General features: G+C 36.0%; 1 protein-coding gene across 7 annotated transcripts in view; it reads left to right on the top strand.

Annotated features, from left to right (window-relative positions):
• DDHD1 (DDHD domain containing 1) overlaps nucleotides 1–26,123 on the top strand; it is a 107,643-nt gene that overhangs the window by 59,762 nt on the left and 21,758 nt on the right. For all 7 annotated transcript variants that reach the window (XM_027065736.2, XM_027065734.2, XM_027065730.2 and 4 more), the window contains 5 exons: nucleotides 360–488; nucleotides 1,552–1,699; nucleotides 9,359–9,465; nucleotides 16,599–16,705; nucleotides 24,496–24,758. In XM_027065736.2, the coding sequence (XP_026921537.1) occupies nucleotides 360–488; nucleotides 1,552–1,699; nucleotides 9,359–9,465; nucleotides 16,599–16,705; nucleotides 24,496–24,758 (754 nt within the window). The remainder of the gene's footprint in view (nucleotides 1–359; nucleotides 489–1,551; nucleotides 1,700–9,358; nucleotides 9,466–16,598; nucleotides 16,706–24,495; nucleotides 24,759–26,123) is intronic.

The following is a 26,123-nucleotide window of genomic DNA, read 5'->3' as shown; positions in this document are numbered from 1 at the left end:
ATGTCAAAGGTATTGAGGACTTTCATGAAGGTATAAATTATCCCTTAGAAGGAAGAAATGTCATATCACGTGGGAAATCAGTTCTTTAATAATCAGAGCATGTTAACTACCAGTTAGAGGTTAAAACTATGGTGGGTAAGCCAGTTATTCCGTGTTGTTCTAACGAATTACCATTCCCTGTAGCATGGTTAATCATTTATAAAATAAAGCCCCTATCCATCACTTGCTTCAATTTAATATGTGTTTCAGCAAAATAATTTTATATTCAACTGAGTTCAAATACTGATTCAAAAATCTGTGTATTCTAATTCTTTGCACAAATGAGAGACCTTCAAATTAATTTTTCCTTTTTGCAACAGCTATTCATAGTTTCAAGTTGAGTAGAAATCATGTGGACTGGCACAGTGTGGATGAAGTGTATCTTTACAGTGATGCAACAACTTCTAAAATTGCAAGGACAGTTACCCAAAAACTGGGATTTTCTAAAGGTAATTGTTAAATATAGTTTGTCAAACTTTGGGGAATCTTTTTTTCTTGTATTCAAAAGGGACTATTCAGATTCTATTTTTAGTATATTTTAAATATGTATTAAATTTAGTGATAGTTACTGCCCTGTTAAATGAAACTTTTATTAAGGTGATTGAGTTCACATGTATTCATCAGTGAATAATCATGTATTTAGAATGATCTGACAAAATTAATAAATATCTTTTATACTTCTAGAAACACAACAGCATTCAAACCTCAGGCAGTGATGTGAAAATAAAACATGGCAATTGAAGGTGAAGACTAAAAATTTTCTGTTGGATTTAGTGATGTAGAGGTCATTGGTGACTTGGATGGATTGAGGGGCTAGAAGCCAGATTGGCATGGGTTGAAGTCTAAGTAGGGGAAGAAATAGAGGCAGTAAGAATAGACAGCTCTTTACAGAAGTTTGACGAAAGGAAAGAGGAAATGGTGCTTGAGGAAGATGTGAGAGCATTATTAATAAATTTTTCGGAAAGTTTCGTTAAGTCTGATACCAATTTTTTTGCAATTACCTCTTATATAATTTCTTTGATAACAAGATGTACTTGAATATCTTCTTACATGTTTCCTAGTCATTTGTATTTGTTTTGTGAATTACCTTGTCTTTAGCCCATTTTGCTATTTCAGTGGTTGTCTTTTCACTTTTTGATTAGTAAGCTCTCCTTTGCACTCCAGTAATTAACTCATTAGGCACTGAATTTTGCAAAAGTTTTCCCAGTTTATCATTCATCTTTTATCTTTGCTTCATGGTATTTTTTGTTTTTTTTTTTTTACAGAGAACTTTTTAAATTTTTTATGTGTTCAGTCCATCCTTCCCTCCTTGCTTTTCTTTTCCCTATGGTTTCTGGCTTTGGTGTCATGTACTCTGAGCCAGTCACTGTACATCATTTCACAAATTTCATCCCCACCCAACCCAGTGAAATTTTTTGCTAGTACTCCTTTTTCTTTATTATTTCTTTAAATGTATGCCCAAATGCTATTTCTGGAATAAATAGTAAACTTACAATCATAATTTTTCTACAGCATCAAGTAGTGGGACTAGACTTCATAGAGGTTATGTAGAAGAAGCCACATTAGAAGACAAGCCATCACAGACTACTCATATTGTATTTGTTGTGCACGGCATTGGACAGAAAATGGACCAAGGAAGAATTATCAAAAATACAGCCATGTGAGTGATGAATACATTCTCCATCACTAGAATCCAGACTTTTATCCGGGGTATAACAGAGTTTAATCATTCCACCACATGTTCAATGCAAACTACTCTAATATCTCTTATGTTATAGATGGAATTTCTAGACCAAATTGTGAGAGTGATTATGTCCAGACGATGATGATGATGATGATGATATTTGAGGTTTTTTCCCCCACAGCATGGAGAAGAGGAAGAATAAGAAAGTGTTTTCAACCTATTAATTTACATTATATTAAGGTTGAGAGCAAAGAAAAATTGTAATTCTTAGTTTGTATCTTACTCACTGAACTGCAGAAACAGAATAATTACAAGGTTGCATAATTATGAAAAACATAAGAATTTTTTAAATTGTCATGGAGCACCTGGGTGGCTCAGCATCTGACTTCAGCTCAGTCATGATCTCACAGCTTGTGAGTTCAAGCCCCTCATTGGACTCTCCGCTCTCAGCACAGAGCCTGCTTTGGATCCTCTGTCTCCCTCCCTCTCTGCCCCTCCCCTGATTATGTTCTCTCTCTCTCTCTCTCTCTCTTTCAAAAATAAATAAACATTTTAAATAAATAAGTAAATAAATTGCCAGTTAGCAGCTTAACCTAGCCAATTAATTACTACCAGAGGAAACTGAACTCTAAATTTTACACAGAGAACAGTGGATTATTTACCAACACACCACGTACATTATTTACCTCATTAATTTATTTTTATTCAACTTTATTTTTTTTTCCCATCTTTAGTCTAAAAACTGTAAGATGTTATGGGGGTGAGGGATGTTTATACTTGTGTGTGTTTGTAAAATGTTAAGGACTGTGTTGAAAGGAAATGTTAGGGTTAAGCCACCATAAATGTGGCTCTAAACTAGCCATCGGTATGAAGAAAAATCTAATCATATTTATGATGTGATGAAACAGATCAGTTTTTGGTTCAGAGCACACTTTATCTGGTTCTGAGGCTTCAAGTAAATGTATTTCTTGAGTCCTTATAGAGCAAATACTGTGCAATACCAGAAACTTTGTCCTCATCAACATCTCTATAATAATGCAATGTTGAGTTTTGTTTCACCTTTTATTGTAACACCTCTTAATGTCAACTGATGGATTAAAGTACGGTTCAACTTTTAAAAATTTAGTCAGATACCGCTAAGCCACCCTAATTTTTTGTCAATCTTCCTAGTTTCTATTACAAAAATCTCTTCTTTCTGCTTTGTGTTCTGAGGAGTTGCACGTTATTTCTTATAATATTTGTATTCTTATGTCAAAATGCTAATCTTTTGCTTGGATATCTAGGAATCTGAGATACGGGTTTAATGACAGATTCACTCTGGCGCCATTGATAAATGAGAAGGTATCAGCTTGCTTTCTTTGGATGTAGGTGAGGGGAAACCTAATCCAAAAAGGCTTGAACCAAAAGGAGGATTTAGTAGTTCATAACACTGAGAAGTCTAAATGTAAGATGTGTCAGTCCTGAGAACCGAGAATCCAGTTTCTACTGTACTTTCTTTCATTTTTTAGCTATTCTCAGACATCTCCTGTGTGTGCTTCCAGATACGGTTTGTATTATATTATGTTCAACTTCAGAAGAAAGAGTAACCCTGTTTTTCCAGAAGTCCCAGCTAGCCTAGGCATTTCAGTGACCAATGGCGTTGCATCCAGCTACCTGAATCTGTACATGCGGCCATGCAGGGTATGATGTATTGAGCTTGTCATCTCCCAGAGTCAGATGGAAGTTGGCTTCATCATCACCATAGGGAGAGGTAGAGCCACAAATAAAAATCAAGAGCTATTATTGTAAGTGGAATGAATGAATCCAGAGTGGTTAAAAAAATAAGTATCTGCTATCGAGAAGATTGCCGTCATTCCTTCGGAGACAGGGTAATTTGATGGAAAACCCCCCACGTAAACTAGTAATTGATAGAAAATAAACAAAAAGAAATTCTGATTAATTATAAACAAGAAAATCCAGAGGATCTCTTAACTCTTTCCCTGCTTTCTACAATTCCTTAGTAGTCCAGAACTGTAAAAAGAGTAAAATTAACTTCATCCTTGTCACTACCATTCTGAATCTTGTTTGTATTTGTGAGACTACAGTTGATTTTCTTTTTTTAATTTTTTTGGCAAAACTGAGAAGCCTGCAGCTTGGTCAAGAAGACCAAGAAAAAAAAGTGTGATGTATTGTTGACCAAGAAAAAAGTAGATTCAAATTGCTAAAATCAGGAATGAAAGAGGGGACATAATTACTGACCTTACAGAAATCAAAGGATTATAAGGGAATACTATGTACAGTTCTGTGCCGATAAATTAGATAGCCTAGATAAAATGGGCAAATTTCTAGAGAGATACAAACTACCAAACTTGATTTGATGATCAATAAGAAGAAATAGAATCTAAACTGACCATTAAGAAGTAAAGCATTTGAATTAATAATAAAAAAACTTCCTTCCAAAAAAACAAAAATGCTCAGGACCAGATGGCTTCACTGGCAAATCCTGCAAACATTAAAAGAGCACCAATTCTTCATAAACTCTCCAAAAAACTAAAAGAGGAAGGAAGACTTCTCAACTCATTCGTTGAGGCCAATATTGTCCTAATACCAAAATCAGACAGATATCATAAGGAAAAAAAACTTATAGATCAGTATCCCTTATGAATACAAATAACTATTCTTTATGGACCCCAAAATTCTCAACACAATACTAGCAAACTGAATCCACCAACATGTAAAGAAGATTATACCTTACGATTGATTGGGATTCATCCTAGGAATGGAAAATTGATTCAACATATTTTTAAAAATAAATCAAGGGTAATACACCACACTAATAGAGCAAAGGGGAACAAAAACATCATGTGGTTTTTGATGCAGAAAAGGCATTGACAAAATTTAACACCCTTTCTTAATGAAAACACTCAGGAGAGTAGAGAGAGAAGGGAATTTCTTCCCTCTGGTAAAAGGCATCTACAAGCCCATGGCTAATATTGCACTCTAGCAATGAATCAGTGAAAGCTTTTCCTCAAGATCAGCAATGAGACAGGGATGTCACCTCCCAATTCTGATCAACATTGTACTGGAGGTTTCACCCAGGGCAATTAGGCAAGTAAAAGAAATAATAAAAGAGATCCAGATTAGAAAGGAAGAAATAAAATGATCTCTGCAGATAACATGATCTTAAATAGAGAAAATCCTAGGGAATCTATACACACACACACACACACACACACACACACACACACACACAAACTGTTACAGCTAACAAATGAACTCAGCAAAGTTACAGAATACAAGATCAATATGCAAAAATCAATTGTATTTATATACTAGCAGTGAACAATCTGGAAATTAAGAAAGCATTTCTAGGGGTGTCTGGCTAGCTCAGTTTGAAGAGCATGTAACTCTTGATCTTAGGGTCATAAGTTTGGGCCCCATGTTGGGGTTGAGTTTACTTTTTTTTTTTTAAAAAAAAAGAAAACATTTCCATTTATTACAGTATCAAAAAGAAAAAAAGAATAACCTACTTAGGAATAAGTTTAGCAAAAGAAGTGTAAGTTTTGTACACTGAAAACTGTAGTACACCATTGAAAGAAATAAAAGAAGACGTAAGTAAATGAAAACAACCTACGTTTCTGGATTAGAAGATTTAATATTGTTAAGATGGCAATACTTAACCACATTCCTATTAAAGTCCTACCTGTCTTTTATGCAGAAATTGACAAGCTGATTCTAAAATCCACATGGAATGTTTTCACTCTTATGTGGATCCTGAGAAACTGAACAGAAGACCATGGGGAAGGGGAAGGGAAAAAAAAAAAGTTACAGAGAGGGAAGAAGGCAAACCATCAGAGACTCTTAAAAACAGAATAAACTAAGGGTTGATGGGGGGTGGGAGGGAGGGGGAAGTGGGTGATGGGCACTGAGGAGGGCACCTGGGTATTATATGGAAACCAATTTGACAATAAATTTCATATAATAAATAAATAAATAAACAAACAAACAAACAAATAAAATCCACATGGAAATGCAAGGAACCCAGAGTAGCCAAAACAATCTTAAAAAAAAAAAAAGATGGAGGACTAACACTTCCCAGTTTCATAAATTGCTACAAAGCAAGATGAATGGATTAGAATCAGAGTTGGACTGATTTTCAGCAAGAGTGCCAAAACAATTCATTGATGAAAGAATAACCTTTTAACCAATGGTGCTAGGACACCTGGATATATATCTGCAGAAGAATGAAATTAAACCCTACCTCACATGTATACAAAAGTTAATTCAAAATTAAAGCCCAAATATAAGAGCCATAACTATAAAACTCTTAAAACTTAGGAGTATATCTTTGTGACCTTGGATTAGGCAATGGTTCCTGAGATACAACATCAAAAGTAGAAGCCACAGAGGAAAAAAAGAGAAATTGGACTTTGGCAAAAGTTAAAACTTTTGTTCTTCAAAGGACATCATCAAGAAAGTGAAGACGATCCACAGAATGGGAGAAAGTAAAGGATCTGAATAAACATTTGTCCAAAGAAAATATACCAATGGCCCATAAGCACATAAAAAGATGTTCAAAATCATTAAGTGTGAGGGAGATGCAGTTCATAACCACAAAGAGATGTTATGTCACTCTATACCTGCTAAGTTGACTCTTATCAAATAGTTGGAAAATAACAAGTATTAGTGAAGATGTGGAAAAATTAGAACTCTCCTATGTTGCTGTTGGGATTGTAAAATAGTGTAATTGCCTTGGAAAATAGTTTGGCACCTCTTCAAGAATTTAAACGTAGAGTTAGCATACAAGCCAGCAATTCCACCCCTAGGTATATACCCAAAAGAATTGAAAATATATCTACACAAAACCCTTTTAAAGAATATTCATAGGAGCATTATTCATAACAGCCAAAAAATTAGAAACAATCCAAACGTTCCAATGCAAATGGATAAACAAAAGCATATTCATACAGTAGAATATTATTCAACTATAAAAAGCATTGAAGTACTGATTCACAATAAACGTGGGTGAACCTTGAAACGTTATGATGAGTGCAAGAAGCCAGACACAAAAGGCCACGTACGTATGATTCCATTTATGTGAAATACCCAGAATAGGCAGATCCATAAAGACAGAAAGTGGATTCGTGATTGCCAGGGCCTAGGGAGAGGAAATATGGGAAGGTGACTGCTATGGCTGCATTATTTCTTTTGCAGGTGATGTAAGTTATGAAATTAGATAATAGCGGTGATTGCACAACTCTATGAACAAACCAAAAAGCCACTTGATTGTTCAGAAGGAAAAACTAGGGAGGTCGTGTCAAAAGGACACCAGAAGCCAACTTGAAGAGATTTACTGATCAAAAAAGGAGACAATTTGAGCATCCGTAAGAATAATAACTACAGTGGATTGAAACACTCCACTTCAAATATGTTTAAGTGTATGAGTTAGTAAATATGTCAAAAAATATAGAAGCTAAGAACTCAGTATTTTGAAAATTGTTAATAGAAGATAAGAATTAACTATTCATCCTTCACTTTCTCATTTCATACAGAAACGATTTGGTTGTATTCCAAAAGCAACCAAATATTTGATGTGAAGAAATTTCTCTTTCTAGAATTGTAAGCTTTACAAACAAATAAGGAGTGATGGAACCATAATAAATAAATGAATCTAAGCAGTGATCGTCATAACTGCTAGCTTCACCAGAAAGAGACAAACACAGATGTATGCACCTATGGAATAGTAGTCTTGCCAAAATAGTAGAACTTTCATCTGATCAAGCCCCTATATCTCACTAACAAGATACAGGAAGTAGAGGACAAAGAACATGTTAAATACCATGGGGATACAGTCATTAAAAATCAGACTCTGAGGAACTCTGCAGGACAAAAATAAATTACAAAACAAAAACAAAAGCGGGGGGAGGGGGGGAGAAGAACCTGTAGATTAAAAGACACTTAAGAGACATACCTGCCAATTACAGTGCATGGACTATAAAGTAGTCCCCCCCCTCCCCCCCCCCCCCCGCGCCAACCCCCACCCTTATCTGCAGTTGCACCCTCTCTGATGTCAGTTATCTGGGGTCCACTGCAGTCTGGAAGCAGATGATAGTAGCCTAATGCTGTGTCACAATGTATGTGTCATTCACCTCACTTCATGTCACCTCGTAGGCATTTTAACATCTCATATATCGTGGCAAGAAGAAGAAGGATGAATGCCATGCAATAAGATTTTGAGAGCCCACATTCATATAACTTTTATTACAGTGTGTTGTTATAATTGTTTTTTATTATTGTTATTAAACGTTCACTGTGCCTAATTTATAAATTAAACTTGTCATAGGTGTGTATGTATAGGAGAAATCAATATATATAGGGTTCAGTACTATCTTCAGTTTCATGCATCCACTGGGGGTCTTGGAATGTATCCCCACATGTAAAGGGGGGACTGTTGTATTTGGAGCTCAATTAAAATGTAAAAATATATTTTATGTTATAAAATAACATAGTCTAACTGGGAAAATGGAACTGCTAAACTACATATTTGCTGAAATTAAAGAATTGTTCAAAGTTTTGGTATGATTGGGGCACCTGGGTGGCTCAGTCAGTTAAGCATCCGACTCTTGATTTTGACTCGGGTCATTGATCTCACAGTTTGTGAGTCTGAGCCCCACATCCAGCTCCAAGCTAGTGGTGCCGGCGGTGCAGAGCCTGCTTGGGATCTTCTTTCTTTCTCTCTCAAAAAGAATTAAACTTTAAAAAAATTAGTTTTGGGGGGTGCCTGGGTGGCTCAGTTGGTAAAGCGTCCCACTTCATCTCAGGTCATGATCTCATGGTTCATGGGTTTGAGCCTCGCATCGGGCTCTGTGCTGACAGTTCAGAGCCTGGAGTCTGCTTTGGATTCTATGTCTCCCTCTCTCTCTGCCCCTTCCCCCCACCCCACTCTCTGTCTCTCTCTCTCTCAAAAATAAATAAACATTTTTAAAAAGTTTTGGTATGATAATAGTACAGAATAGGTTGTTTTCCTTATGTTTTAGAAATAGATACTAAACAGTTTACAGATGAAATGATGTGATATCTGGGATTTCCTTTAAAATATTATGGGGGAAGGGCACTGCTATAAAGAGTTAGTGTGAGGGATTTGGAGAAATAATAGAACTATTCTATATCTTAATTGTGGTGATGCTAACCACAAAATCTATACAACTGATACCAAAAGGGGAAAAAAGTCAACTTTGCTGTATCTGAATTTTGAAAATAAAATTTAAAAATTCATATTATGGGGAGAATGAGTGGAGAAATAGATGAAATAAGACAGGCCATGACTTGACAATATTTGGGTCAGGGTGATGGCGCAGGGTGGATTTGTTGCACTTTCTGTCTACTGAAGATTAATATATATAATTATTTAGAATATAATGTGAAAGCTTGTAATACTTGAAATCACTGATGACAAATTTAGGGAAATATCTTTGAAATGAGGGATTCCTAGTATTGTGAAATACTGCACAGTGTAACAATAATTAAAATATAATTGGACAAAGTTAGCAAGTAGAAGTTGTATGGTTAAAGATATTTTATACCATATAAATACATATGAGAAGTTACTCTGATAACATTTCGTTTTGTTTTTATTTTGTTTTGTTTTTTTTTTAGGATGAGAGAAGCTGCAAGAAAAATAGAAGAAAGGCATTTTTCCAACCATGCAACACATGTTGAATTTCTGCCTGTTGAGTGGCGGTCAAAACTTACTCTTGATGGAGGTACAGTTTCTTTAAAAATTAAATGATTTAGTCAGTGGCAACAAAGTTGCTCTTTGGAAACAAAGAGCCTTTCATTAAGTTGTCTTGAGTATACTCACTCTTTGTTCTAGATTATTAACATAAAATCCATTGATTTTTAAAATAATTATATCGACATGTTGATTTCACAGCAGTTTTCACCCCTGCCCTCTGTGGATCGGGGTGGGGGGGGTGGGGAGCACGTGGGAGGAACAAAATGTCTAAAGGTTTTGATAGAAAGTGATTTGTCAACACTAAAAATATTTGTCCACGGTTTCATATGAGCTTACATTTTCTTTCTAATAATTTTCTTTTCCTATATTTGGAAGATAAAAATCTCGGGTTTTTTGTGTTCTTTTGTGGTTCCTGCATTCCTCAGGCTGGTGAATTGTTATAATCTAGCATAGAGAATTATACAATGTTTGTTTAATTAAAAATCATTTTTGTTTGCTTCCTTTAAGAGCTGTTATCCAAAATATGCATCTTCCTCTACACAGAGTTATGACTGTGTTTTAATATTTTAATATTTAAACCATTAGAGTAGCATGTCTCAGTCGATGATTTGCATAATCTGGAAAATGAGTAGTACTAGACATGATGTCAACTGCTTTTGTGGAGCTTTGCCTGTGTGCGTAGCACTCCACAGGGCATTTTACATGGAGTATCTCATTGAATTTTCTCATAAACCAATGAAATATACCTAGTTTGTTTTCTCTACTGATAAGGAAACTGAAACTCGTTAAAAGGTAAGTGAATCTAACTAAGAATGGCAGGCAGGATCTAGGTCTGTATGATACCAGAGCCCTTGTTGTCACAGTACCAAACTGACTCCCTGGATGATCTCCAAGGATTCTTCCAAGACTGTGATTCTGTCTCATAGTCAGTTAGGAATGTCACTTATAAACCAAAATGGCATCCAAACTTGTAATGAGTTAAAAAAAAAAAAAATGCTAGTGACTAAAGAAGCCTTCTCAGCAGCAGGAGCACATATGTAAAGTTCTAGTGTAATAACACTATCTTTTGGGCTTTTCCCATTTACCCAGATGAATTTCTGAGTCTGCTCAGGGATGTAGACAACACAGATGAATGAACACTTAATAAAACTCAAATTTGTAATTTTCTGTTAGGTTTAAACTACTGTGTTAGTATCTCTAAGGCATTGTGCTGAGTGAAAGAAGCTAAAGGAAAAACACTACTGTCTCTATTCTCAAAATAGAGAATTTTGGCTGGTGCCAAAAGTGTGGAGGTTTTTCCCTATACCAACCGTTTCTCCCAGTTCTGGGTGTCCTGCAATTTAACTCAGTTCTGCCACAGATTCCCCAAAGAGACAGCAGTCAGGTTAAGGACTCAAGGCCACAAGACTGACTACCCCTCCCACACTGCTTCAGATGCAGTCACACATTCCAGGTTGTCATTCGTACCTCGGACTGACTGGCTATAAATTGAGGAAGGGGGATCCCGTGGGGGATCCCATGACCCCATCCTGAGGTTCAGTAATTTACTAGAATGACTCACAAAACTCACAGAAGCATTTGTTTGCATTTACTAGCTTAAAACGCATGTACTGGTTTGAAGGGTATTATAGAGGATACACTGAAAAGCTAGATGAAGAGCTGCACAGGCAGGGTAAGGTATGGGGAAGGGGTGTGGCGATTTCATATCCTGTCTGAGTTTACCACCCTTCCGGTATCTCCATGTGTTTGCCAATCCAGAGGCTCCCCGAACCCTGTTGTTTGGTTTTTATGAGGGTTCCGTTATGTAGACGTAATTGATTAAATCGTTGGCGATTGACCTCAATCTCAAGCCCCTCTCTCCTTTATGGAGGTCGGGATGAGGCAGAAAGTTTAACCTCTAATGACATAGTTGGTTCCTCTGGCAATCAGCCCCCATCCTTCAAGGGTTGCCTTATTAGCATAAACTCAGGTATGGTTGAAAGAGGCTTATTATGAATAATAAAAGAATTTCTTTCACCCCTCACTCAGGAAATTATAAGGGTTTTAGTAACCCTGTGGCAAGAACCAGGGACAAAGATCAAACATATGTTTCTTATTACAGTTGACTCTTAAACAATATGGAGGCTAGTTAGGGGCATTGACCCCTCCACTCACATAGTCAAAAATTTGTGTATAACTTTTGACTTCTCAAAAACTCAACTACTAATGGCCTACTGTTGACCAGAAGCCTTACCGATAACATAATCAATCAACCCATATTTTATGTTACGTGTATTACATTCTGTATTCTTATAATTAAGCTAGAAAAAAGAAATTGTTGGGGTACCTGGGTGGCTCAACTGGTTGAGCATCTGACTCTTGATTTTGGCTCAGGTCAAGCCCCATGTCGGGCTCTGCACTGAGCATGGAGCCTGCTTAAGCTTCTCTCTGTCTCCCTCTGCCCCCCTCCTACATGTGCTTTTTCTCTCTAAAAAAAAAAAAGGAGAGAAAGGAAAAAAATGTTATTTCGGAAATGATAAGGAAAAGAAAATGCACTTACAGTAAGTACTGTGCTGTATTTATTGAAAAGGATCCATGTATGAATGGACCTGCACAGTTCAAACCCTTGTTGTCTGGGGCCAGCTGTGTATCACGATATTATAGCAGTCAAGCTCAAAGATTACATAATTTGCGCTTCCACTTATGTGACATACTGGAAGAGACAAAATTATGGAGACAGAACTGATTTGTGGTCACAGGGTTTAGGGGAGGGTTTTAATCTAAAGGGCAGCTTTTTAGGGTGATGGGAACAGTTCTGTATCCTGATCAAGGTGCTAGTTATGCAAAACCAAATATGCATTAAAACTCAGAGTCAATTTTACTGTTTGTAGATTTAAAAATATTGATAAAGAGGACTTACCTACCATAAACATCATTGTCCTCATTGGTATTGAAGGGCTAAAAACATTTCTTTTAAATCAGGAATAAGCTAAGGATGTCTATTCTTATAACAGCGCCTCAACTGGAAGGCGTAACCAGTCAATAAGATAAGGAAAAGAAATAATAGTTTTAAGGAATGGAAAAGATCTGTTTTCCTTTGCGGGTCTTATGGTTGTATACACAGAATACACAAAAGAATTTGCAGAAAAAATGAAATTAATAAGATAGTTTACAAGGCTGTGAAATAAAAGCTCTATATGTGAAAACAGCTGCATTTCTATATCCCAGCAGACTATTTGAAATAGCATAACAATATAAGGTTCCTAGAAATCTAATAAAATATGTATATTTAAAATGAAAAAAACTGTTAAAAGATATTCAGTACAGCTTAAATATGTACAACGATCATTTTCATAGATTGGATGATTCAGTATCCTAGAGATGTTAATTCTCCCAAACTAACCTATAGATTCCATGCAATGCCAATCAAAATCCCAGTAGAGTTTCACAAAACTCAACAAGCTGATCCTAAAATTATTGTAGAAGATCAAAGGCCCAAAAGTAGCAAGATACAGAACAAGAGGATAGAGAGGGTGTCATGTCCTGGTAGATAACAGAACTATTTTTCTACTTTTGTATTTAGACAATTTAGATTGGCAGAAGGGTAAGCCGACAGATCAGTGCACCAGACTAGATACCCCTAGTTTGTGCTTAGGATCTACGCTTAGTTTGCAAACCTGATGTATGACAGAGACAGCCTTGGAGATCACTGGTAAAGGGTGGCCTGTTCCATAAATGGTGTTTGGTAACCAGTTATCCTATGGGGGAAAAAAATGAAAATGATCCCTACCTCACATTTCAGATAGATCAAACACATAATTTATGAAAGCTAAGACTTTAAAATGTGTTATAAAAAATATATGGGAGAATATGTTGTTTTTTTTTCATTTTTTTTTTTTTAACGTTTATTTATTTTTGAGACAGAGACATAGCATGAACAGGGGAGGGTCAGAGAGAGAGGGAGACACAGAATCCAAAGCAGCCTCCGGGCTCTGAGCTGTCAGCACAGAGCCCGACACGGGGCTCGAACTCACGAACAGTGAGATCATGACCTGAGCTGAAGTCAGACGCTCAACCGACTGAGCCACCCAGGCGCCCCGAGAATGTGTTCTTAAACAAAACACAAAAACACAACTATAAAGTAGCATGGATAAATTTGATTAGATTGAAATTAAGAACTTCTTTTTCTCAAAAGATACCATTAAAAGTAAGGCAAGCCACAAATGGAAAAGATGTTGCAACAGAACAACAGATATAACCACCAAAGCTTTAATATCCAGAATAAAGAACAAGAAACTCAAATGGATATTGATAGGCAGATGCGCTTACACACACACACACACACACACACACACACACACACACGTGGATATATATGTGTGTGTGTATTTTAAATACATATTTTTATATAATAAAAAAGTGCATCCCTCTAGTAATCAAGGACATGCAATTTAAAACCACAATGAAATATCTTTAAACACCCATCAGGCAAAAATTTAAGAAAGTGACAATACCAAATATTGATAAGGATGTTCAGCATTGACATTTATCATTGACTATTGGTGGGAGTATGAATTGGTATAATCACTTTGGAAGACGGTTTGACATATTCTTATCTTGTTGAATGTGCATGTGCCCTGTGACTGCAGTTTCACCCCTCGGTGTATATATCCTAAAGAAACTCCCATACATGTGCACCAGGAGACATTTACAACAATGTTATTAGGAGCATAATTTATATTAGCAAAAAACTAAAAATAACTCAGATGTCTTTCAAAGGAAATGGGTACATTGTTATGTGTGTAGTGCTGTACAACAGTGAAAATGAGGGGATTACAGCTATCTGGCTCAACATCAGTGAATCTCAGAAACATAGTATTCGGGGTGAAACAAACAATGGACAGTAAGTTAATTTATATAGTGTTCTGAAACAGACAAAATGAAATAAAATATTTAGTCTCTGCTAGTCAATGCTACAGAATTGGCTAAAATTATTAATGAACATGTAGGAAATCTGTAAAGAAAAGTAAGGAGTGTAATCAACACAAACTTATTTTATTTCATTTTATTATATTTTTAGAGAGAGAGCATGTAAGCTGGGGGAAGGGCAGAGGGAAAGAGAGAGACTTTAAGCAAGCTGTTCACTCAGCGCAGAACCCAACACAGGGCTCGATCCCGTGACCCTGGGGTCATGACCTTAGCCAAAATCAAGAGTCAGACACTCAACCAACTTAGCCACCCAGGTGGCTCAACACAAACTTCTTATTGGTGGTTATTTTGAGAGGAAGGAGCATTTGATCATTTAGGGATATACTGTGGGTTTTAGAGATACTGGCAATATTCTTAAGCTAGGTGGCAGAAACATGTTTTCCCATATATAAATTACTCTTTCAGTTGCACAAAAATATTAAATATCTTCTTCATATGCATGTGTATTGCCCAGTACAAACTTTTTTTGGAAATGCATTAAAATGACATTTAAACTTTTCATATCAGCACGGTAGTCACATCTTTCACTTTTACAATTTAAAAATGGGCACAGGCTGTAAAATAGGTAGTGCAATCCATATCCTTTATGTCTTTGAAAAGACTTCTAGCTTTTGCCTGAATCCTTGTCTTCCAGTCATTATTAGATTGTATTAAAGTAGGGAATAAATAAAAATCAATGCAGTGAGAAACTGGAAGATAAAAATATAAGCCTTCTGCTGCCCACCTTGCGCTTTCATATTATGATATTCATCCAGATATAGTGATTCTTTATATTTCTATAAGAAGTGCAAAGTTTTCTTCACTTTGTTAGGCATTTAATAGAATAACCTTCCCAAAGTAGAATTTCCACAAGTTAGCTGTAATTGCACTACAATTTATGTAACTTTTTTTTTTTTTAATAAATTATCCCAACTTAATCTTGTTTATTGCGGAGGCCCGTTGCTGATTTGCCTTTGTGCATATTTGTAATTTGGCAGCTCCTGCCCACAGCACCTTTGGTTCACTAAAGATAGATACATGTACAGTGTAGGCAAACTTTTTAATTTGTTGCTGGTTTGTCACCAGTGGCTCTAGGCATTCCATATGGGTATTGCCAGGCCAAGGTGCAGAGGCCAAAGAAGGAGAAGAGAAAGGAAACAGGAAAAGAGGTATAGAAAGAGTGAGGTCATTTCTCTTAACACTTGTTACAAGAATAGAGATGGCCTGGTTTTGCTCTGGGTACCCCTGAATGTCATGCAAAAGCCAGTACATAGGAAAAAATGGTAAATCTTTATAGATTTGATAATGGTTTTCATCCTTAATGTTCCTTTTCTTCCCACGTCCCCTTTTGTCTTTTACTGGTTTTTTCGCCGGTGGGGGGGGGGGGGGGATAGGTGGGGGCAGGGGATTGCAACATTTTGCAAGAAAGGAAAGTTCATTAGATCCAAAGCTACTCTTGAATATTTTTCTTTGAGACTTTTTTTTTTTTAATCAACATACAGTGCAATATTGGTTTCAGGAGCAGAATTCAGTGATTCACCACTTACATACAACTCCCTGCTCTCATCACAATAAGTGCCCTTCTTAATACTCATCACCCATCTAGCCCATCTCCCATCCACCTCTCTCCATCAGCCCTCAGTTTGTTTTTGTTAAGAGTATCTTGAGGTTTGTTTCCCTCTCTTCTTTTTCCTCCTTTCCCATATGCTCATTTGTTTTGTTTCTTAAATTCCACATATGAGTGAAATCATATGGTATTTGTCTTTCTCTGATTGACTTATTTCACTTAGCATGATACATTCTAGCTCCATCCACATCGTTACAAATGGCAAGATTTCATTCTTTTGATGGCTGAGTAATATGCCATTGTATATGTCTACCTCATCTTCTTTGTCCACTCATCAGTCAGTGGACATTTGAGCTCTCTCCATAGTTAGGCTATTGTTGATAATGCTGCTATAAACAGTGGGGTGTATATACCCCTTTGAATCTGTATTTTTGTATCCTTTGGATAAATACCTAATAGTGCAATTACTGGATTGTAGGGTAGTTCTATTTTTGGTTTTTTGAGGAAATTCCATACTGTTCTCCAAACCACTCTTGAACACTTAAACATGAACTTAAAGACTTATTGTTTCAGAGAATGTAATTTTTTTCATATTTTTCCCTAAAACAAAGATCTTCTGTAAATTTTTTTTTTTTTTTAATTTGTAGACACTGTTGATTCCATTACTCCTGACAAAGTACGCGGTTTAAGGGATATGTTGAACAGCAGTGCAATGGACATAATGTATTATACTAGCCCACTTTATAGAGATGAAGTAAGTATCATGATTGTTCTTGTTGCTGTTGGGTATCTTTTAGAGTGTTAGTGCATGTGTCCTGAATTTGAAATTTTTATGCGCTTTTTTTTTTTTACAAGCAAATGAGCATTTACAGGAATCCATTAATCTACAAATAGCCTGTATTAGTGAATTTGATTGTCTTCAACACATTGGGAAGCCTTAATACCTGAAAGTAATAGATAGGTTAGAAAATAGCTCTTTGAAAAATATCACTTTTCATAAATCTGATTAATTGTATCTATAATTATTGTGCTCACAAAAGAGTTTTAGACATTTAGAAATTTCCTTCAAGTTTTTTGTGTGTAATAGACTTGCTTTTATTGTGTCATTTCCGTGTGGATTCATTTAGTTCTTAAATAATAATGTTGCTTATGCATCACAAAAATAACCCTGAGAGGGATAAGAGTAAAAGTTTATTCAGAGGGATGAGAGATCCTCTACTGAATACATTTTGTCACTTTATTGATATGAGAAAAAGAATTGTTTCATAGGAATAACCTTGTTAATTACCTGGCTTGTGTTAGCTTGTCTAATCCTCATTAAAACCCTATGAGGTAGATATAATTAATATCTTCATTTGAAAGACGAGAAAACGGGTACAAGGAGTAGTTACTAGTACAGCTCTCTGTGCTGCTCCAAGCCAATTCATTTCTGATTTTGTTCATTCAGAGCCATTCCTGATTCATTCAGGATATCCCTTGCACATCTACAGAAATATGTTTGGTTAATCGCCGAAGAACCTCCTTCTCTTTGGGCTGCCATCCCCTTAGGATTTTTTGCCATTCCTCTTTCTGGATCCCCTCTTTCTGTATCCCCTGTATCTCTACCAGTACAGAGTAGTCTGCCACGATCTGATAACAGTAAAAGAAACTATTCTGGACCTCATTCTAACCCAACAAGGAAGGCCTGGTTCATGAAGTACAGAATTTACCTGTTGGTAGTCCTTTATAGTATATGGTGAGTGTTGTTAAATATGCCCTAAAGGTTAAGCAATTGAATTATAGTATTGCAAGTGAAACTAGTTAGTGGGAAAAAAAGGAAAGAGGATGGCTGAAAGCATATAACATACACACACACACTCAGATGCCATGGGTATACCTTATACACACAGATATATGGTTGGTAGTATTCCTAAGAAGGTATCCAGAATGTTTAAGGGTAAAATGTGCTGAGGCATGTCCCCTGAAACTAATAATAAGAGTTTTTTAAAAAGATTTAGGTTGACATTGATAACAAGAAAAACTAGAAAAAGTATCAGACTCAAAGCTCTGAACGTTAGTTAGCGATGATGGAGAAAGTAGTCACTTTCTAATTTACACTTACACCTTCAAAAATAGTTATCCTTTGAATGGAGTTTAGTAAAACAGATACTCAGTAGAAAGAGGGAACTGATGACTGAAATAAATGGAGAACACTCAGCGTTTTAAATTAGTCTGTCCTTTAATCCAGTTGAATTTTGCAGGAAAGCTCTAAAGAACTTGTGGCTGAGTGTCACCAGTCCTGAGCAATGTTTCCCAAACATCCTCAAGTAGAACAGTTACTTGGGGTACTCATTAAAAATACAGCCGACAAACAGCCTCATGGGGCTCATTGGAATTGAGGGTATTAATGTGAATTAGTGATTTTGAACATATTGGGATATGTAGAGATATCTATATATTTAAGTGGATATATGTACATATGCATGCAAATATTTCCCACCTGTGTGCATTGAAAGGGCCACAAAGTAAAGACACCCCAATCCAATGAGTACACCTAGCACCCAGACCTTTGTCTCCAATACTGTTAGTACCCTCTCAGAAGAACTAGTGTTCCTAAGGGAAATGGCCGATTCCAGGACTGAGGCAGGATTGCTACAGGTCGAAGCTGGAACTGCTTGTCATGACAGAAAGGAAAATGCCCGAAAGAATGATGGGGCAGGTCACAAGGACACAGGAGCCAAATTAAAGAAGCAGATCCCCACTGGCCAAATCTGGAACAATTTGAGCACCAAAATAATTAAGGAATTATCATTACTTATTATTAGGAATTAGGAATAGTTTTAATATAGAATTATAAGGATAATATAAGGAGTTATAAATCACTGCAAAATTCATAATCCATTTCAATTACAAATAGATAAATAAGCGGGGGAGAAAGCTTCTCTGCTTACTGTAAATGCCAAGGGCTTTCTGAAAAATGTGGAGGGCACTCTGGAGGAAAACCCTCATTTTGCACTTGTTGTGGTAGGATCAGGTAAAAGAGGCTTGGGCAGGATTCATCAATGGATGCTAAATTGAGGGCATAATTTTGATGAGGAACAGGATATTTGCATCGTCTTAAAGTGTATCCTCACAGACTGCTTATTAGCTAAAAAAAAAGAACAGATATACAGTAGAGAAATTACGCAGTACCTTTACTGGGTGTTACTGAGGGACACTCAGAGGATACAGGATCATTTATGCAGTACTCCAGTCATTAGGAAACCTCAAGCAAACACAAAATAAGGAAGTTCAAATAAAGTAGGAATGGGACTATGTCCTTTTTAAATGTAAATATCATGAAAGACAAAGAATCCTTATGGAAAATGTTCCAGATTAAAGGAGGCTAAAGAGACATGGTGGCTAAAGACAGCATCTCATCCTAGACCATAACTTGTACTGGCTGGGGGAAAATGCTGCCAAGTGTATTATTATTAAATCATGTGACAGAATGTGAATGGTAGATCAGATTAGTTGAAATGTTATATCAAAGTAAATTTATTTTTTTAAGTTTATTTATTTATTTTGAGATAGAGCCGGGGAGGGGCAGAGAGAGAGAGGGGAAGAGAGAATCCCAAGCAGGCTCTGTGCTATCAGCACAGAGCCCAGTGTGGGGCTCAGTCTCACAAACCATGAAATCATGACCTGAGCCAAGAACAAGAGCAGACACTTAACCAACTGAGCCACCCAGGTTCCCCTCAAAGTAAGTTTATGAAGTTGATTGCTACACTCTGAGTATGGAAGAGAATATTCCTAGTCTTAGGAAATATACCCTGGAGTATTTAGAGATAAAGGACCATGATGTAATATATCCTCACATGGTTTGCAAAACCACATGGTTCACAAAAAAATGTATGCACATGTGTGTGCTACAAAAACAAACAGAAGGAATGATAAAGCAAACAGGATAAGATGCTAACAATAGGTAAATCTTGGGTAAAGGATTTATGGATGATCTTTATCCTTTTTTTTTTTTTTTTTTTCGCCACATTTGATAAATTTGAAATTATTTCCAGGTAAAAAGTTAAAAAAATGAAACAAAAAAAATGGTTTCCAAGGTCCCCTCCCTGGAGATTCTGATTCAGAGGGTCTGACGTAGAGCTTATGAATTCGTGTTAAAACAGTTCCCCAAGAGGTACCATCAGGGAAATTTGGGAAACCTTGCTTAAGGTATCGTGAAGAACAAAGGAGAACTCTGTGAGAAGCAGGCCAAAATTGTTCTTAATTTTAAAAAAGGAAAGCAGATTCTGCAAATCAAAGCCCATTTAGCACAAGGTTGACATTAGCCAATATTCTAGAATAAATTATTTTTAAGCAGTAGTGTATGTTTCCTTAGGGATAAATAACAGTGATAATCTTAATGATTATCTCATGCCTGGTGAATGAACCTTGTTTGGTTTATTTGATAGGCTTATGAAAGAGCTTTTTTTTCCCTTCCTCTCAGCCTTTGGGGTTAAATGGATGCACAGTCAAAAAGTGCCACTTAACTAGCTGTGTGACCTTAGATCAAATTTCTCACTTTCTCAGCTTCCTCACGTATAAAATGGACACAAGATACATACCTGATAAAGGTCGTCATGAAGATTAAAGGTGTAATGTATATAAAGTTCCCAGTACAATTCTCAAGTTGTGATTAATTATATATCTGTCTTTATGTATTTCAAGGGTTCCCATTTAAGAAAAAAAAAAAGAATAGACTTACTCTGTTAACTCTAGAAAGTGAATAAAGATCAGTGATAGAAAATATGGAAAGGAACATGTTTGTTTACTAATGAAGAACTTTTTAAGTAACTAAAGCTGCTTTAAAAAAAATAGAAATGTCTCAAGAAAAAAAATTGTAAGTAATGTGATAGATTTTAAACTTTTTTTTTAATATTTATTTTTGAGAGACATAGACAAAACATGAGTGGGGGAGGGGCAGAGAAAAGGAGACACAGAATCTGAAGCAGACTCCAGGCTCCAAGCTGTCAGCACAGAGCCTGACGTGGGGCTCAAACCCACGAACCATGAAATCATGACCTGAGCCGAAGTCGGGCACTTAACCGACTGAACCACCCAGGTGCCCCTGATAGATTTTAAACCTGAGGGGTGCTTGGGTGGCTCAGTCAGTTGGGCATCCGACTTCAGCTCAGGTCATGACCTTGCAGTTTGTGGTTTCAAGCCCCACATCAGGCTCTGTGCAGACAGCTCAGAGCCTGAAGCCTACTTCAGAATCTGTGTCTCCCTCTCTCTCTGCCCTTACCCTGCTCATGCTCTGTCTCCTCTCTCTCAAAAATAAATAAACATCAAAAAAAAACTTAAGACTTATTTATAGTGACTTTTTGTAATATGTACATGTATCAAATCATTATGTTATATACCTTAAGCTTATACAATATTGTATGTCAATTCTATCACAATAAACTGGAAAGAAGTTTTCAAAAACTAGAAGTGTCCACTTTAGAGTGGAGATCCTCCCTGGGATAGATGGTGAGTGACTTATCAGGGATGCCACCGAGGGGACTCCTACCTTCAGAGCAGTTTAAATTAGATCATCTCTTAGTTCCCTTTTCACGGGAGATTGTGAGAGATGCTCATGGGAGGGACCTAATTAGTGATTGCACCAATAGTCATTAGAAAACCATGCTTCAGGAAAGAGTTTTGTGTATCAATTACTACTTCTCAGGTTACACTATCCAAGGACCAATTTAAAAAAAAAAAGGAAACTAATCCAGACTTCAGAGACATCATCAGAGACCATTTGGCCCTTACTTTGACCCTGAATAAAGTATCATGAAAAATCCAGAGAGAAATATATATCTTATGTACATCTGAACTCTTTTCTCAATGACTTTTAAAAGTGAAAAATTACAAAGAGAATGGTCATGGCCATATCATTAAAATTTCCTGAAGCAGAGAGAAGAACAAAGGACTAAACATCTTTTTCAGTCAGACTATGTATGTGTGGATTCTCTCTTGAAACTGCTGGCTTTTTCTTTTTGGGTTGATTTTCTTAATAAATTTTAACTTGTAAGCAGCAGTTATGAGAATTAAAAACTCTTAAGCTTTTGAAAAGCCATCCGTTGCCTACTGTGTTAAAGGTTAACTGACTTGATTAGATAATATTGTAGAACTAATAAAATTAATACCATCGGGTATATCATTAATCTTGGTTCATATGTCTCAAATGAATATACTTGGTCACTAAGAGATCATAGCTGGGAGAATATAATTGGATCAGTGAGGAAAGGTGGGGGGGAGAAAAAAACCCTAATTAGAGTAGACTTTTTGGACACATCATAGAGGTGGATTTCTCCTTTTGCTGCTGACTGGATGATTTATAAAAGCATTTAAACACAACTGTTTAAAACTTTGCTTTCAAAATCATAATGTTTTGAAACACAAACATTCCCGTGTATGTAAACTATAGGAAAAGATTAAAATTGCTACTGTATCTAGATATGTTCTAATAAGGAAACACAAAGACCACTTCTATTCAAGTGTATGATTATTAGAACAGATGAAAGATGAAAGCATCAGCTCTTCAGAATTGTCCATTCCGTGTTTCATTTCACGGTGAAACATTTTAAGGTCAAATAACTTTCTCTGCCTCAGATAGTTAACACTTGTTTTTAGTTACGCATATATGATTGCTGAAACATTGGGTATAGTGAGAAATGCTTTAAATTTTTTGATATGAAATAGGTTATTCACTGGTAGAGATACTGATAGATCTTTTTATTTTAATGGGGGGATGGTATTTTAAAAACAAAAGGATTGGGTACCTTTTGTCAGAATACTTAAGGATGTATCTTTTAGTGTTTCTAGACTTGCCTGGGGTGAGGCTTAAAATCAAGGGCTTCAAATGTAAAAACTATTAACAAATGTTGCTTTTGAAGGAATTTTATTTTATCTAAACATTAGCTTTTTCTGTACCTCCTATCATCTAGATTGTAAATCAAGAAAATTACAAATTTTAAGGGTTACTTGGTATTATCAAAGCCAAGTCCAAAGCATTACATTATAGCCCCCTTTGAGGAGAGCCCTATAAATTTCATATCACACTGCATACTCTTTAAACTATATTGGCTGGAATTACCTACAACCCATGTCTTAGAAGGGTTTTATATGCATTTGCCACTAAGGCAGTAGTTCTTAAAATGTGGTGCCCAGAACTGCTCAGATACTTGAGAATGGAGCCTAGCAATCTGTATTTAACAAGCCCTCCACATGATGCTGGTGCACTTTGTTGGAGCTGGCTTTTCCCAAGACAGAAGTTAAAATAACCAGTTAAAGTAAAACCTTTGCATTTGTCCCTAGAGAAAAGACAACACATAGTGGCAACTCCTCCTCTCCTTCTCTTCCTTCATTGGCTAGATATATTTCATCACACCCAACACATGCTTTCAGTAGCTTTAAGCAGACCTTGGTATTGCATTGTAGAATTCTGCAGTGCCAACAATTAAGAGAGAACATCATGCCTTCATTCATGTCACTGCTAACCCTGCCATGCATGAATGCTCAAATGATTTAGAGGTTAATATCAGCAGGTAAAACATGTTCAGTAAAATCTAATAGAGGGTAGTGGCCTCTTGAGACAAAATAATAAAACTGAAAATGGAAGCAACACATAATGAATATTTGTATGTCAGAGTACCAGCTCACATAGTAAGTACTGAAATGAGAAATTAAGTTAATATCAAGCAGGAAATTTATAATCAAAAAGTAGCAAGCAATGATAGGAAGAGGAGAGGACTGCCTTATAACTGACGAGGGCCCAGTATGGGTTTGAGTAACATTTTTCTGACTTTGTGGAATATTTCAGTTAATATTTGTTAGAGCTAAATTTCAAAGGAAGTAGTTTTACAAAGAAAAAATGACTTAAGATACTTCCCACATTGATAACCTTAAACCTTAAAAAAAAAAACCCTGCTTTCCATCCACATAAAACAACTTTTTACTCGTATCTATATTGCCAACTCAATGGGAATTTTGGAATTTCAAGTGGATCAACATTAGTTTTTTTTTCAATCATACAATGAATGGCCTTTGATTACATTACTCTTATCTAAATACATAATGCAATATATATAGTACATTAGCACACTTGTTATCATAAACTCAGATATTCTTTTTCTAACATTTACTATAGCTTAAACTATGAGGTGTAAAAATTTAGAATTACATACGAGTAAGTTGCAATGAAGAAAAAATTTGAAGGGGCTCTTTGGAAATCTTACTGGAATCTGCATGGAATTTTTTTTTTTTTAATCTTTGGAACTGCTGGCTCATATAGTTAGTATAAGGACTGTGAAAGGAGCTAGATGGGTGGTATCTGCCTGTATTTTTTAGTGATGATACAGATTACACATTATGTTTACTTTTCTTCATTTTCCGCAAGGTTTTGAAATACCTGAGTTCATTTTAATAACCTAGGTATATTTGGCCAGTAATGTCTGTGTTTCTTTCTTAATGTATTTGAGTTTGGAGATAAAGTTTATAGCAAAGTCAGTGATTAATATGATAATGTTTTCTTATTTCAAACAGCTAGTTAAAGGCCTTCAGCAAGAGCTGAACCGATTATATTCCCTTTTCTGTTCTCGGAATCCAGACTTTGAAGAAAAAGGGGGTAAAGTCTCAATAGTGTCACATTCCTTGGGATGTGTAATCACTTATGACATAATGACTGGCTGGAATCCAGTTCGACTCTATGAACAGTTGCTACAGAAGGAAGAAGAGTTGCCTGATGAACGATGGATGAGCTATGAAGAACGACATCTACTGGATGAACTCTATATAACAAAGCGACGGTAAAATACCTTAGTCTCTTAAAAGAATTTTAAAAGTCTTCATGGAATTACTGGACTTCTTAGGAGAAAACTGTAAGATTTTCATGATAATATTTGGAGTACGGAGAGTATTAGGTAACATGCCTAATCAGCGAGAGACAATTTTGTTAATTTTCATGCTAATTCCATGCATGTTCCAATAGCATAAAATAAATTGCTTTGTCATCATCTTTTTCCTTCCATCTCTTCTTCAGAATTTGTTAGGAGTGAAATCTAAAACTTATTCCAAGCTGAGTCACTGTGCAGAATCCTTATTGAAAATGTTTACCAGTTTGTAATCCTTTGTAATTTTTACTAATCTTAGAGATGGGCCTTTGTCTTTCTTATTATTCTGAAAATAATTTTAAATCCCTTTTCTCCTTGGCAAATGAATTTTTGGCAGATTTATAATTATTTGATCACTTGTGGCCTTCCTGATACTACCTTACAATTCTTAATTATATTCCTGTCTTCATCTATAGTTACATCCTTTATCTTCTTTGTCCTCTTAATGCATCTCATTGATTCTAATAGAACAGTAAAAAGTCACTCATTTTGATAGTTAACATCATATGAAAACAACCAATGTAGTTGACCAAAAATTTTCCTCAGGAAGCCTTGGATTTGTTTTAGTCTCATAAGTAGTTGTCTAAGGATTTTATTTAAAATATTATTAAGTACCATAGGCTAGATACATATATTTTGTAATGTCAAAATAATTGATGGTTTTGAAAGAAGATATAAGCATGCTTCAGAGCAGCCATTTTTTGTTTTGTTTTGCTTTTTAATTTACCTCCAAGTTAGTTAACATATAGTGCAACAATGATTTCAGGAGCAGATTCCTTAATGCCCCTTACCCATTTAGCCCATCCCCCCTCCCACAACCCCTCTAGTAACCCTCTGTTCTCCATATTTAAGAGTCTCTTGTGTTTTGCCCCCCTTCCTGTTTTTATATTATTTTTGCTTCCCTTCCCTTGTGTTCATCTGTTCTGTGTCTTAGAGTCCTCATATGAGTGAAGTCATATATGTGTCTTTCTCTGACTAATTTCGCTTAGCATAATACCCTCTAGTTCATCCATGTAGTTGTAAATGTCAAGATTTCATTCTTTTTGATTGTCGAGTAATACTCCATTGCATGCATATATATATATATATATATATATATATATATATATATATACCACATCTTCTTTATCTATTCATCCATGGATGGACATTTGAGCTCTTTCCATACTTTGGCTATTGTCGATCGTGCTGCTATAAACATTGGAGTGCGTATGTCCCTTTGAAACAGTATACCTGTATCCCTTGGATAAATACCTAGTAGTGCAGCTGCTGGGTCATAGG

Source organism: Acinonyx jubatus, chromosome B3 (assembly GCF_027475565.1).
Source record: "Acinonyx jubatus isolate Ajub_Pintada_27869175 chromosome B3, VMU_Ajub_asm_v1.0, whole genome shotgun sequence".
NCBI lineage: Eukaryota > Metazoa > Chordata > Mammalia > Carnivora > Felidae > Acinonyx > Acinonyx jubatus.
Note: the sequence above shows the minus strand (reverse complement) of the source record. Positions and strands in the feature narration are given on the sequence as shown.